Source organism: Oryctolagus cuniculus, chromosome 3, assembly GCF_051225735.1.
Source record: "Oryctolagus cuniculus isolate XC-2025 breed Fujian yellow rabbit chromosome 3, ASM5122573v1, whole genome shotgun sequence".
Lineage (NCBI taxonomy): Eukaryota > Metazoa > Chordata > Mammalia > Lagomorpha > Leporidae > Oryctolagus > Oryctolagus cuniculus.
The window spans coordinates 34,160,229-34,175,965 of NC_142869.1; the positions used below are offsets into that span (position 1 = coordinate 34,160,229).

At 47.4% G+C, this 15,737-nt stretch overlaps 1 protein-coding gene across 2 annotated transcripts in view; it reads right to left on the reverse strand.

The window, feature by feature from the left end:
- Positions 1–619: 619 nt before the first annotated feature.
- Positions 620–15,737, reverse strand: part of NRP2 (neuropilin 2) — a 117,328-nt gene continuing 102,210 nt past the window's right edge. For both annotated transcript variants that reach the window (XM_008259015.5, XM_008259014.5), the window contains exons 16-17: positions 5,932–5,982; positions 620–3,863 (exon numbers count right to left, since the gene is read on the reverse strand). In XM_008259015.5, coding sequence (XP_008257237.1) covers positions 3,559–3,863; positions 5,932–5,982 — 356 coding nt within the window. In that variant the 3' untranslated portion in view covers positions 620–3,558. The remainder of the gene's footprint in view (positions 3,864–5,931; positions 5,983–15,737) is intronic.

Below are 15,737 nucleotides of genomic sequence, written 5' to 3' on the forward strand. Positions count from 1 at the left end.
CGGACGCTGAGTTAATTCAGCCCACATGGCCAGGTGGCCCATCCCCCACCCCCACCGCTTCATTTTCTAAAGAAGTCAAGCAGTCGGCCTATTCAGTCCAGTGTTGAGAAACGTGGATCCAAGGGAAGAACCAAGCATCTTAGCTTGCCCATGATGGAGAGGTGTCAGGGTCTGAATGTGTGTGTCCTCGCTGAAGCTCTACATTAAAGCCCTAAGCCCCACTGTGGCGGTGTTAGGATGTGGAGCCTTTGGATGGTCAGCAGAGTGGATTCTCCTGTTGGGATCAGTGCTGTTAGAGGGAGACAGAAGGCTCTCACCAGGGAAAGGCCAAGTGGACCCAGAGTGGAGGCTGCTCTCGCCAGGCTATGAGGGGAGTCCTCACCAGCCATGGGGTCTACAGGGACCCTGATTTTGGTCGTCCCAGCCTCTAGAACTGTGATAAATAAATGTCTGTTGTTTAAGCCACCCAGTCTATAGCAACCCAAGCTGACTCAGACCAGGGGTTTCCTAAGACAATGGGCTTCCAGTTCTAAAAACTACGAAAGTCTATGGCCCACGGGGTTGACTTGGTCATCCAAGTCCCACTTCTCTTTGTCCCCAGAAAGACAAACCAGAAAAATACCTCTGGTATAATGTTTATTTAAATAGTAATTTTAAAAAGTCTTTATACAAATCATATAAACACAGTTTGACATTGTTGTTCTTTTCTTTACATTGAAGAATCACAGTAAAAGCTCTCAAGTTCCCGTGATCTGGCTCAGCCAGCGAATGGTCGAATACCTTTAACTGCAAACCCTGGAAAAGCCAACCTCCTGTGTATCAGTTTGCCTTCCCCCCTCATTTTCTGGTCGCTCATGCTCCTTCCTTGTATCCTCATCCCTGTCAAGTCCCCATCCCCAGCAAGGAGAGAAAGCAACCCTGCGTTCCTGTTGACGGCCTTGTCTGGGAGAGCTGGGAGGTAATGTGTCATTCAGTACAAGGCAAAGAGGAGCTCAATACTGTGAGTGGGATTTCCCGAAGGGAATGACTCAGGAGATGGGTCAGTAGCCTACCTGCAGAGAGCGACAAGTGCACCAAGGCGGCCTTCTGGCAGAGTTTCAGTTGAGCCCAGGTGTTTTGCTCTATGCCTTAGGACAGACCAGCTTCCAGCCTGGATGAGGTATCTCCATGGAGCCTGAGGACCCTATTCTGTTCAGCATTCAGGGCCCAGGGTGGGTCTCTAATCAGCTGATGGTGAAAATGGAGCTTCTAGGGGGATGCAGGTTGTACAATAACATAGAGGAGACCTGTGGGCCTGAGGCAGGGCTGGTCTTCAGGGAATTACAAATGACCCACTGGGCGTGAGAAGGCCAGGACTCCCCCAGAGTAGGCTTCTGCACTCCTCTTCTGCTGCAGGCTACTTCTAGCCTCGTGAACACTGAGCTGCACGGGAGGGTGTAGAGGAGGAGGGGCTTAACAAGAAACTGACATCTGCTGCACACTCAGCTCAGGGGGCTCCTAATACTAAACGCTTGGGGCTTGACAGCTTCACTTTTCACCTCTAACTACCACTGGGCCCACAAGTGCCAAGATCAGCAGCCCCAGGTCAAAGTCACAATAGCACCACCGAGTCCCACGTGACCATTCACATACACAGTAGACACAGAGAACTCAAAGGCGCGTGAAGACACACACACAGGGATAAATAGCTGTCAGAATGGAGTCTCCCTCTCTGCACACCACACACTGTGACATTGCCATCTGCACTAGCATCTTCGTAAGTTACTGTTTAAAGGAATCAGCCGGTCCCATTCACCTTTCACTTTTCCACTGGGTAGGAGACAAACAAAATTGTAGGTGACCATAGCAGCAAAATGGTCTGACAGTTTATTACCCATACGCAGCAGACTGGGCACGCTGGTTGGGTTTTTAAAGTCTTTCTAGCACATAGGCGATCCTTAGGCATTAACATGAAAGCAAGATTTGCATCTTGATGCAGACAATCTTACCCTTCATACAATTTCATTCTATTCCTGGTGCTTCCCTTTCTAGATTAGTTGAGAGTGATCGAGGGCTCTGACTGCCGCGCGGGTAGCAGGACTCACTCCATTGGTAGGATCAGCGGTGAGTTAGGGGAACGGGGAATGGAGCCATGGAGGTTCGGGAAGGTAGAATGCCTCAACTTGTCAGATACTCACGGATGTCTACATAGAGGGAGATACATTTTTCTTTGCTTTTCAAGGCACTTAATAAAAAACACATAAATTGATGTGTGGTATGTGTGTGTGTGTGCGTGTGTGTGTGTGAGTGAAGAGCCCAAGTGTCTCTGGGATTGGAGCAGTGTGGTTGGCATTTTTGGCACACAGTGTTTGCAGACTGCTGGTTCATATCAGCGTGTGCTCACGCTCCCAGAAAGCTGAAGTGGTGGCTGGACCCTGAAGGGGGAATCAGTGTTTACCAGCCTATTAGAGAAAATGATTCATGCAAACGTGCATCTACAATGCTCAGCCGGTGCCATCACAGGCCACAGAGGCACAACCGTTCTCCATCCAGGGGTCACCAGTCACTGCATGCCACTGAGAATAGCAAGCAATGCCATTTCCAAAGCTTAGAGAACTGAAAAACTCGTGTGTGTATGTGTGTGTGTGTGTGTGTGAAAGAGACAGAGAGAGCACATGTGTATGTGTCTTTTTCTGTGTTTTACAAAAATAAAGAGGAGGGAAAAGAAAAGGCAAAACCACTCCCAGAGGCCCCGGAAAGGAAGCCTCACAGCCACAAACTCTGGGTCTAGCTTCAGTGAATGGCTCCTGCTCGTAAAGCACTTTAAGGCTCATCCGCTTCCACTGGTTTTGACATGTGACGTTTCCTTTCTGGTTTGTTTTCCATCGCATGGAAGAAAGAGCTGTTCAGGCTGACCCTAACATGGCGATTTTTCCCCTGGATACAAAAAGTTAAAGGCAACAACATCCTACTTCAATGCTAGGCGTGCCACCGCGGCTTGTAGGGTTGGCTGGCAGAACCTACACAGCAGAAAATCCCTTAAGTCAGACGAGCAGAGGATGGGGTAAGCCGGACAGCTTCCTTTTGAGTTTTATTTCTGAAGGTGGAAAGGCTGAAAAGACCCTTTGCTCTTCAAGTGTTGATTAGAGAGAGACAGCAGAGAATACAGATCCCTGCTGCCCTTCTGTGCTGGCAAAGTCATTCTCTTCTTCTGCCTCTTTGAGTTGCTCACAGACCAAAGAAATCAAACATAACAACGGCAATCATAACAAAGAACTCACAAACAAAATAGAACTGTGACCCCAAAGAGATGAACTCCAGTCTTTGTTCCAGCAGAGAACACAGCTTGGTTGCTGCAGTGACTCAGCCACTGTGGTCCTGGGTAGGCAACAGCCTCCTTCGCGGCTGCACCTGCCTTCCTCCCTCGACTCGCCTGTCTGTCCTGTCCACACCTTCAGTATTCTGGATCGGTTTGATCGCGATTATGGCATTCAGTTTCCCAAGGAAAAGAAAGTGTCCTCGTCACCACCAGCCCCTCTCACTGGAATGAAACGTCAGATGTGATGCAGGTGCAATCCGTCACGCCTCTGAGCAGCACTTCTGGTGGTTCATCTTGACCTTGTGCTTGAGGCCGTCGTAGAGCTCGAAGTTGTAGTTCTCCAGCGTGGTGCAGCTGCGGGAGCTCAGGCCTGAGTAGGAACAGGTGCAGTAGAGCAGCAGCCCCGCACAAGTGGCCCCCAGGAGGACACCCAGTGAGCTCATGGCGATGATGGTGATGAGGATAGGATCCAGCGTGTAGAGCCAGCTCTTCTCTTTGTCAGCTGAGGGGGCACCGGCTCCTGAGGTTGGGGAAGAAGAGTTGCCCCAGTCTACCTCGTACTCATCTGTGACATAAAACACACATGAGAGATTGCAGGTGCTGCTTTTTTCAGGGTGAAAGAACTGCGCCTCTGCAGCCCTGAGCTCTTCAGAGCATAGCAGTCAGCAGCAGGAGCTCTGGAAATCAACTGCCTGGGGTTCCAGTCCTGCCATGCTGTGTAATTTGGGGCAAGTGATTTAAATGGCTCTTGCCTCAGTTCTCTCATATGCAGAATGGGAATATTAATAACATCTCCCTCACTGGCTTGTTAGGGGGATGACAGGAACTAATCTTTGGGTGTCTAGGACGTAGTAAGTGCTTTCCAAATAGCTGATATTTAAATGATTTGGTTTACATTCGGTGAGCTCAGATTTCAACAGGCTCTTCCAGGTGGCTTTGGAATACCTGGTGGCCTGTGTCCCAGGCATCCCTCTTTGACTCCTCATCCATCACTTCCAGTTGCTTCAAGTTCAATCAAAGGACAGGCTGGGACTATTGCACATGACAAATTTCTCAATTTAGCATTTGTAGCCATTTAAACAGCAGTTTCTTTCTGTTCACCACATCACCCCAGACTTGGGTCTTCCCTTATTGTTATGGGTTGAATCATGTCTGCCCCACTCAACCCCAACTCATGTTGAAGTGCTAACACCCTGTATTTCAGATACTGCAGACCAGGTCTTTACAGAGGTAATCAAGCTACAAAGAGGCCATTGGGGGGTGATTGCACAAGGCAGAATGGCATTCAACGTGACAACCTGACAATGACCTCCAACAGCTCAAGGAGAGAGGCCTAGAATTGCTCCTTTCTCTGCAGCCCTCAGAAGGAACCAACCCTGTTGACAACCTGATCTTGAAACCGTGACCACAGAAAGGGGGTACCCCGTCATGGCAGCCATCCCCACTAACATGGCTGCATTTCTGTAGTTTGGCCAAGGCATGAGCAATCCAGGGCTCATTTTTACAGATCTCCTAATAATCCCATGAAGATACAGCATGATGTTACATTTTTTTTTAATAGGTGAATCAACAAGCTTAGAGAAATGAGATCCCTAGGTAACTCACTCCAGGTCACAGAGTTAGCGAGCTAACCAAGGGTAGGAATCAGGCTTTCTGCATCCTCATCCCTTACTCTTTCTATTCCATCAAAGTGCTTGTGCTGCTTGATCTATTGCAGCCTCACCATGTAGGTCAGTCGTGCACTTTTGCCCATAAAAGGCGCGTTGGACTGAGCTTTGCAGGGAGAGTCTGCAGGCAGTTAACAAGGTGCTGTTTGGGTTAGTCACTCCAGTTTCTATAACTACACTTCAAGTTTTTGATTAAGGTCAGGTTCAAAGCAGCTGCTCTATAAACTGCTCTTCTTAAACGCATCAATCTTGGTCGAAAGTTGTTCTCTGAGTGGAATCTTCTGTTGAGTCTCTTGGAGACCCGCACTGTTCAGAGTCCAGGGAAGAAATTACCCCAATGTGTTTGCTTAGCCACCCTCCAGTTAGGAGTCTTGTGTCAGCCTCTTACAGCATGTGTATTTGAAGTGGAAAAATAGAACTTGCAATAAATATGAACATGAGATGGGTAGTATGACAAAGAAACCTAAAACTTGTAACAAGCCAGATTTGGAATCTTCGATGGTATGAGAAAGGTTACTGAACACTCTCCCCCTTCATCCCCCGCCATCCTCAGCCAGGGAACCAAAGCCAGAGCAGCCCTGGGAGAATATTCACATTTATGCTCATTGACTCAGGCCCTTTTTGGGATGAGGTTAAAGGGTTCAAGCGGTGACACATAGAGGAGCTCACCTTTCACTTCTAAAGGGTTTATCAAGATTTGAAGTCCATCAGTATAGAAAGTTGTGTGAAACAGAGGACCTGTTTCAGATTAGGCAGAGGGAATTCAATAAGCCTTCTGAATATCTAAGTCTGACTTTGACAGGGCAATTGGTGGTTTGCTCACTCTTCTCTGGATTCTTTTCACTTATATTTCTGACTGATAGTTTTAAAGCCTGCCCCTCTAATACCCTGGGTATTATTTTTGTTGATGTCTTTATAATCAAACTTGAATGCCATGATTATCTGCTAAATCACAGTGATACTCACCATCAATTTCATCCTCATATCCCTCTCTCCCGTGTATTTCTGGGATGTCCACTATAATGAAAAGAAAAACAAACCAAGTTATAGCAGGTTCTATCACCAATGACTAAAAGGCAGACAGAGGTGCAACCTACTAGTAGGGTAGGCAGTTCAAGAATCACAACCACTTCTAGATCATTTAAAATATATATTATTGGAATGTTTCTACAACAACAACCAGAAAAAGAGAACTAATTAGAAACACTGGGACTCTGGCAACAAGTAAACCTTGTCACTCGGGTGTTCATAATGAGAGTCATTCATTACTGATATAGGTCTGGGTTTTAGCTAAGGCACCTTCAACGGCATCTTCCGTGCACAGTCAGTCACCATTAGATGTCCACTGAGTGGAGCATTCTGCATCTCTTCACGTGCATGCAACTACATAGACACAACACACCAGTCTTTGTTCTCTAGCCTTCAAATAAATATGGTAATTTAAGAAAGTCATGCCTCATCATTCTATGTTTAATGTAAGAGAAGAACCGGAAAGAACTTCATAATGCCTGTCTACCATAACATATCTGTGCTAACATCTCTTGTCTTGCTCCAGTCTATTTTTCTATTGGTTTTCTTCACTATTTAGAATAGATCAAACACAGGCATCCAATCTGACTAGCCCAGGCTTGAATAGAGCTAAGTTAATTTACTCTGAATCTTTTTCCAGTATTATCACTATCTTTTCCTTTTTTATGATAATTTGGCAGGGGGAAGGGTAATACAGCTCTGTCTATTCATGATGCTGTCCATCTTACAGAAATCACAGCCATTGAAAATTACCTGTCTAAAATGGCAAAACATTAAAAAAGAGAATCAAATATGTGGCAGAGAGCAAGGTCTTATCACTTTTTCCTATCTCACAAGCTAATTATGCCTTTCCAGGCTGTCAGCTCAAGATGGCCCCAGAAAATGTAGGTAGCCTTTTGGGAGTTCTGCCCAGCCCAAAGTCAGATGAACAACCTTGAAGACAGCACTTAAAATCCCAAACAATGAAAGTATCAAACAAGAGCAGGCGGACAACTTGAGCCCATCCTGAGCATCTCCATCGTCAGCACTACATCTCAGGGAGGATCCACTTGGCCATGATCTGAACTGCAGATTGATCTATCACTGTCGTACTTGAAATGTGGTCTTTCCTGGAGGTGATGGTTTTAATCATGTTAGAAGCCTTCTTTGTTCCTGGCCAAAGTACTAAAGCACATTCTCATCTCCTTGGTCTCCAGGAAGGGATGTACAAAACAATTTGCCAAGACCCTACTTGGAAAGATCAATGCCATGTGGCACCAATCCTCCAGAAATCCAGCCCATTCCTGGCATGCTCACTGCATAGCAGCTGGCACCTGCAGGCCACACCAGCTTCTCCACCTCAATACCCATCCCCTGAATCACTCTTCAGGCCCCTACATAGAAGGCTGTTTCCTTGGAATGAAGACGTGGACGTGAACCAACATGAGGCAGGTGGTGTCTGTCACAGGGATCAGATCGAGCTTGTGAAAGTCAACCCTGAGTTCTTTTTTAACCTCACAAAAAAAACTGAACATGGGAGAAAACTGTCACATTTTTGACAATTAATTGTTTTGATGGGATGCGCGTATGTCTTAACACCTTCACGGTTAGAAGACGAAGAACATCGGATAAGAATATGCGAATCAGCCTGGGATGAGAACTGTGGGGCTCCTGCCAGCGACTTCTGGGCCAAATCCTGTTTTTGCTTTTAGGGACTTGGTTTCTGCCAAGGATGTGACGAGTTCTTGGAGGCTGAAATGTCATCTTGCTCTATCTCATATCCTCAGAGAAGAAGGCTTGGGACACTACTCATCATGGGCTAGAAAGGGGTGAATGTGACGCTGATCTTAAAGGAATAAGGGTAATAGGATGACAATGACTGTGAGAACATTTCATCCCAGGAGGTCAAGGTTTCTTGCCTCTGGAGGCAGAGGACTGGACCAGATGACTTCCCCAGAAGTGGCCCATTTCTAAGCTTCTGTGAAATCAGTCACCCAGATGCAGCTGAGAGTTCTGCACCTGGAGAGTCAAAGGCTACTTAAGGTGAAGAAGCACACTGTAGCGGCTTGACATGGCTTTTTGTATAATCACGGCTCCCAGGAGTTTGGGTGAGTGGGCCGGGGTGGAGAGAAGCATAAGTTAATCAACATTTTCCAAAGCGCATCTGTTCACCAAGTCTTAAGAAAAGAAAGGCACACAGGGGAAAACCCGAATAAAGGGAACATTTGTACAAAAAGTAATTTACTTTGATGGCAATTTTCTTGAGTCTTCTTGCTCAGATTCTTGATATCTGTGTTTGATTAACAGCTGTCTCTGCTGAGAGCCTCTTAGCCATTTGCAGGCCACTTGCCTTTTCTGCTGAGTTCAGTAGGCAAACCCCAGGATGCTGGCAGGAGGGAGTGTAGTCCTCTCACTGCATCCGCTAGTGCTTGGAAAGCAAAGGTGAAGGGACCCTCCAGAGGGACAGGAGGGAGAAAGTAGAGCGAGAGGCTCAAGGCAGAGAAGCGGAAGCTGCCCCCACAGGCTGGTGAACCAGCTGGGGAGGTGACAGTGGAGGGCAGCAGACGGCAGGAGAAAGGGACCAGGGCCACAGCAGATTGTTTTTAGCTTTTTCCTTTTAATGGGGAAAAACATGGAGAGGACCTTCCGGGACTCTCTCCCAGTGGATGGGTGTGTTTGGAGGGGAAGGCAGGCCGGGGAGAGGGGAACGGGCCGTGTTTCTGGGAGAATCCAGGTCAGGAATGGATCTCGCCGCCCACGCAGCTTCCACTTTCAACCTTTGTGCTCACATGACCCTGCCTCCTTCGGGGACCTTTGTGTGGATTCAGTCTCAGACTGGCCTGACTCCAAAGCCCAAATGCTGAATTTCAAATCCGCATCAGGTCAGGTGGGACCACCCAACCTGCTTTCAAGTTCTCTGAGGTGGGCTGGACACTGTGAGCGCCTCTGCATCACTGCTACCTTGTTCTAACAGATAAAAGGCTGCCTTGTTTCGCATTCTGGTTGGCAGGGTTCACACTCTCTGGCTTACCACTTTAGTGACAACTCAGAAGGCATTTCTGAACATGAAGAGGGGGTGATCTGAAATGTAGGCGTTCATGTGTTTCATGATAGACACTCAGAAAGGGCTGGCTCAATTGCATGGCTTTTCAAAGGGCAGTCGCCATTAGCCAACTCACCAACTCCTCAGCCAACCATCATTCAGTAAGAGGGTGTACTAGGTGCCCCGGAATTGCACCGAGGACTTGGAGAAATAAAGATGTGTAGGACCTGGCGTCTGCCATGAAGGCCCTTCAGGGTGCCTGGGAAGTGACAACTCCGCATAAAGGCAACCATGTGCTGCCTGAGTCCAGGCAGGGAGAGGGCAAAGCAAGCTGGGGCTCTTCCAGAAAAGAAACTGTGGGAATGAGGAGGAGGATGCTTCGGACTGAGGCTGTGTAAGGTATGCCTGGGGGAGTCCTGGTTCCTTATCTGTTTGATTGATAGGAATGCTTTCAAGCGCCTTTTTACCCTGACTCTGATCCCTCGCTTTTTGGTTCACATTCACTTATATCGGACCTACCAAGGAATTCAAAGTGATGGCCTTGCTCAGCCACAAATCTTCCACCCTGAGTTTATCTACATGCAACTGAGAGTTCTGCCCCCTTGTCTCCTCTCCCAGCTGCTACATAGCAACACGGTGAGAGGAAGAGGGGAACTGAGGATGACTGGGAGTTTAATAGAGTTGGAGTAATCAAGGGAGCAGAGCAGCCATTCCTGAAAAACAAAAATTGTCCAACTACACAAAGTCTCAAGCCAAAAAGGCAGCTTCTTTCCCCAGGTGTCTTTTCCCGTTGCATCACTGAGAGACTTAGTGGGTGCGTGGTGAGGAGTGATTCAAGGTCTCATGCCTCACCCGTTGCCCTGATTTTTCAAAGCAAGAAATTACAGTGGCTACTTATAAAACCTTCCAGCCCACTGTCCCAGAGACTCCCTCCACCTTAGAAGAGTCAGACATTCTCTTGTATCGGTCTCAGTAAGTTGCAACCCTACAGCAACAAATGGTGCACAGCCATACCCAGTCACAAACTCCTCTAATGAAATACGCCTCTCCCCCAGGGCTCTGGAACATTGCCTGGTGGTGTTAGGACCACACAGACTCTTCAGGGGAAACACCCAAGACACACCAACCTGCAGCTGGGAGAGTCCCAGTGTGTGATTGAGGTCTCCAACAGGAATTTGTGCTGTTTCCTTACACACACACCCCCACACACACACACTTACACATCCTTCTTCTCACCCTCATGTTCTTCCTTCTTCTAAATTAGGGATCCTTCCGGGTGAGCACTGCTCCATCAGTTTGCTGTTCTGCGGAAGTGTGCCACCATTCCTGTCCCCACTTTCGATACACTGTGGTCCACTGAGAATGCATTGCCCGCCACAGCATTCTGTTTATTTTCTGTACTGTGAAGGAAGCTTCACAAGATTGCTGGCAGAGGGCTGCCCCAAACCACAGGCTACCGTGAGATCAATGATTTAAGGCAGTTCATCCCAGGCCACTCGCACACAGATCATTTCGGGACACCAGCATGTGTCGGCTTTCTTAGAGGAGCCCCTTCCATGCCAACTCTGAACAATGGGTTAAGAGTCCTGTTTGAGGGGCGGGCAGCTCCAGTTCATGTTCTGGCTGCTCCACTTCTCATCAGCTCCCTGCTGATGCACCTCGGGAAGCAGGAGAAGATGGTCTAAGTGGTTGGGCCCCTGCACCCACGTGGAAGACCCAGATGAAGCTCTTTGCTCTTGGCTTCGGTCTGGCCCAGCCTTGGCCATTGCAGCCATATAGGGAATGAACCAGCGGATGGAAGATATCTCTGCCTCTTAAATAAATAAATAAAACTATTTGTTAAAGAAATAGGCCCATTTGGATCTGTTGACAGAGTTTTTTTTTTTTTTGTTTTTTTTTGTTTTTGTTTTTTTTTTTTTTTTTGGATAGGCAGAGTGGACAGAGAGAGAGAGAGAGAGAGAGAGAAAGGTCTTCCTTTGCCATTGGTTCACCCTCCCATGGCCACTGCGGCCAGGGCGCTGCGGCCGGCGCACTGCGCTGATCCGATGGCAGGAGCCAGGTGCTTCTCCTGGTCTCCCATGGGGTGCAGGGCCCAAGGACTTGGGCCATCCTCCACTGCACTCCCTGGCCACAGCAGAGAGCTGGCCTGGAAGAGGGGCAACTGGGACAGAATCTGGCACCCCGACCAGGACTAGAACCCGGTGTGCCGGCGCCACAAGGTGGAGGATTAGCTTAGTGAGCCGCAGCGCCGGCCAGAGCTGTCTTTTAGAAGGTGTGGCAGAGACACTGTAAGGACCGTTCAGCGTCTGTGGGAGGCAGTAGTGGGGACACGGTGGAGCCCTGGCGTGGGAGCAGGTGCTGCCCCTTGTCTGGGTTCTCCCTCAGGTGGGGCGTCGGCCAGTCTTTGCCCTCCCTGAGTCTCCGTGTGCTTCCCCGGAAAGTCCCTGCTCATGCTCTCCTTGCTTTAGATAGAGTTCCATGGTGTTTAGGGGAAGAAAATGAGGACGGTCCAAGGGCCTTCCTGATGAGGGCTCTCTGAAGATGGTTGCTGGTCAAGGCTGATGAAGTGACTTCCAGCACAAGGGCTCTGTCTCCCCACATGGTCCACCTTCCATTTTCACCCCACATCTGTCCTCTCCTGGGAATGCTTGCACCCTGAAGTGATGCAGCTTGAGGGGTATGCAGAAAGAATGCAACGAGAAGGACAGGTGGAGGGCAGCCATGCAGTTCTAGGTTGTTGATTCTTGCCCAATTCGGCTAGGACCCAGTCCTTTGAATTGGCAATCTAGGAACTGACATGTGGGGAAAATGTGTCCCTTGTCCCAGGTCTCCACCTTCACTATGGCTGGGCTGATAAGCCTCATGGAAGGCCAGTCTTAGCACATACACTTAACCTACCAAACCGCAACTGGACTTGAAAGCAAGGATCGAAGAGCCCTTGACACACAGGAAAGCATTGAAATCATTCATTTTTCACAGGTACTGGTGTCATCAACTTCTACTTGAAACATGAAGAAGTTAAGGAGGGAGGGTAGAAAAATGCAATAAGTTATTGACCAAATCAGCAGTGGAACTGAGAGTAAGCTACAGGTTTTCAACACCTTGTTTGGGGCCTGTGATTTATTTGGGACAAGCTCTTGGACACTCAGAGCCTTTATTGAATTCGATTCCAAGTTCCTGGACCCCTTGAGCCAGCTAAATCACTGAGTTGTTCAGATGGGAGTAGGCCTCAGAAAATTCGTTCAGCTGTTCTGTTTTAATCCTAGCAGGAAACACAGCACCAAGAGCTCAACAAATGAGAAATGGTGAAGGACTAAGGGGATATTTCCTGGAGCTCCAAAATGCTTAATTCAGCCTCGCATTTAGTATTGACTGAATTTTCCCCTCCCCACTACACTTAATTTCCCTAACTCAGTTTGTTCATCCCCAGTTGCAACAAAGAGCCAAAAGTTCAGATGTTGATTGAAACCTTGCAAATCTTTGTGAGAAAGTCAGATTCCTTGAGCACCATTCCTCCCTGGGTTTGGCTGAGTTTAGAAGTAGAAGATCCTGAATTACGAGTGTTTAATCTTTTAGGCTGTAGCCAAGTCTATGCAAGGTCAGGGAAAAGAAACATTTTTTTGGAGTTTTTCCAAAGTTTTCAAGTGAGAAAAGAAAAGAGGGCTTGGTGTGAAATTATTAGAAGAGCTTGATCTTGCATTCAGCCATTCTTTTCTATTATTTTTAGTTGAACAACTAAGAAGAAACACTAAAAAGGACTAGAAATACTGACTGCAACCAAGGAGGCTTCGAGTAATATGTTCAAGTGTGGAGGAGGACAAGCAGCTAAAGCCAGGATGACTTCACTGAGCCCCAACAATGTGATGAAAATGAGAAATGTTGCAGCCAGAGAAGTGTTTGGCTATCATGATAAGCTTCATGTTGTGCAGGCTGGAAAACTCGGCAAACCTGAAGGGAGAAAATTCTGAAGTCTCTTTTTTACCCTAAATCTTGAAAAAATTGGGACTATTCTCCACCCCATAGGCAGATATGTCAATAAGAAATTGACTCTTTACACCTCTTTTGTTTGTTATCCTCTCTCTTTTTTTTTTAAAAAAAATCTATTTTTATTTATTCAAAAGACAGTTACAGAGCGAGGTAGAGACAGGGAGAGGTCTTTACATCCGCTGATTCACTCCTCAAATGGTCACCATGGCCGGAGCTGAGCCAGTCCAAAGCCAGGAGCCAGGAGCTTCTTCCAGGTCTCCCACGTGGGTACAGGGGCCCAAGGACTTAGGGCATCTTCTGCTGCTTTCCCAGGCCATAGCAGAGAGCTGGATTGGAAGTGGAGCAGCTGGAACTAGAACCAGTGCCCATATGGTTCTTGCAGTGCCGGCTTTAACCCGCTGTGCCACAGCACTGGCCCTGCTATCATCTCTTAAAGCAGGAGGATGAGAAAAAAACAAAAACAAAAACAAACCAGAAAATTGCAGTGAAAAAATACTTTTTTTCCCCTCTCTCCTCCCTTATTTTGGACTGAGTTGTTAGGAAAGTCTTGTATCTTTGTATTTCAGGGAGCTTTTTCCCAGCAGACTTTGACATTTCTCCTCTCTTGCAATTCCCCTTCTTGTTCTCCCAGTATTCAAGAGGTGTGCACTAGGGACCGGTGCTGTGGCACAGCAGGTGGAACTGCCATTTGCAGTGCCAGCATCCCTCATGGGTTCCAGCTTCTGCCTTCTGATCCAGCTCCATGACAATGTGCCTGGGGAAAGCAGCAGGGAATGGCCCACTTCTTTGGGCCCCTGCACCATGTGGGAGACCTGGAAGGAGCTCCTGGCTCCTGGCTTTGGCCTCTTCTAGCCCCAGCCATTGCAGCAATCTGGGGAGTGTCTCTGTCTCTGTAACTTGTCTTTCAAATAAATAAATATTTTTTTTAAAGAATTGTGCCCTAGAAACTGCCCAGGTGCAGTAGTTGGATACCCTGGTCATGAGAGAGGATGGAGTTGAAGAAGCAAAACTGCATCCACTTCCAATGCAAACAAATTATGTCTCCTTAAAGACTGCCTCCCCCATCTTATAGGTCATTGAAAAAGTAAATATGTATGTCACTAAGAGAACTCACTATTGTTAAAGGCTGGGTTCTTCCTCTGACCACAGGTACCAGAAAGTTACCTCTCTCTGTCCTCTTAAGAGATGAGGACCTTAATACTAACAGAAAAGTTCCTCTGACTTCAGGTTCGGTTTTCTGTAAAAATGCAAATACAAGGAGGAAGTAACCAAGTAAGCATTTATGTGAAGGAATCTTGCCCAGGCTTTTCTTGGAGAAGGTTTTGGTAGAGGTAGGACAGAGAAAGTATAAGGACAGCAGGATAAGAAACAGGGCCGCCAAGAAAAAGGGACAGTATAGAAAAGAGATGCTGGAGGTTGAACGTGAGTTGCACCTGCCACAAAGGCAGATGGGTAGAGACAGTGGCCCTGTTAGGAGCTACAGAGGCAGAAAGGGATGACTTGTGGGCCCAGAGCTTCCCATGAACACTCCTGGGCTCACACTCTTGTACACATTTGGCTGAGGCTGATGGGACGTTTCTAGGGCCTTGTTGACATGTCCCATGTTGGCCCCTAATTAGGTCCTAATGACTATCTTTTCTCCCTCTATACCAGCTGTTGGAACTGCTCTACAGAAGCAATGGGGAGGCCCACCCTCAGCTCCCAAATCCTTATACACCTTCTTCCATGCCTTTGGTGGCAGTAAGGAAACACTAAGGGACAAAAAGGGTTTTTTTAGCAGTGCTAAAATGAAACCTCAAAACCCAGCAGGCCAGCTGAGAATAGGACTTTGGTCAAGACCACCTCTGGCTCGAAGATCCTGCCACACTCTCATCATTACTAGGGCTGGCTGCTCCCTAACAAGTTGTAGAAAATTCTAGTCTGGGCATCCTGATAATGAGTCCTGGGGCCAGAGAAAGAAACTACTGTTGTTGGAAGCCAAGGCCTGATATACTATCATTTCAGGTCTGTATCCGAGCCTTTGCTTTTGGGAATGTTAGTTAATAATATTAAACATGTTCAATTTTGCACAATTACATGAAGAAGCCAAAATAATGCGGGATATGTGTGTGTGTGTGTGTGTGTGTGTGTGTGATTTATCTCTAATTCACTTAGACTGCAAACTCACGCTGGTTTCTTTCCTGAGATAAACTCTGGCTTCATGTCCAAGAGGCATCAGCTCGATTTTTGGGCTGGTCAGATGAAGCACACAAAGCATATATAAGTGGGGTTGGTGTTGTGGCATAGTGGATAAAGCCACTGCCTGTGATGCCAGCATCCCATATGGGTGCTGGTTCAAGTCCTGGATGCTCCACTTCAATCCAGCTCCCTGCTAATGACCTTGGAAAAATAGTGGAAGACGGCCCAAGTGCTTGGGCACTGCCACCCTTGTGGGAGACCTGGAAGTTGCTTCTGGCTCTTGGTTTCAGCCTGCCCCTGCCCTGGTCATTGCTGCCACTTGGGGAATGAACCAGTGAATGGAAGATCACTCTCTCTCTCTGTCTCTGTCTCTCCCTCTCTGACTTTCAAACAAATAAATAAATCTTAAAAAGAAAAAGCAAAAAAACTGCATGGGTTTCAGATTTTTTTTGCACCAAAACAAACATCTTTTAATTCCTTTTTCTATGAACTTTTTGGCCCCCCCTTGTATATGGTTGTAGATACTACGCATTGTGCTCAGTGTCAAAGTCACATT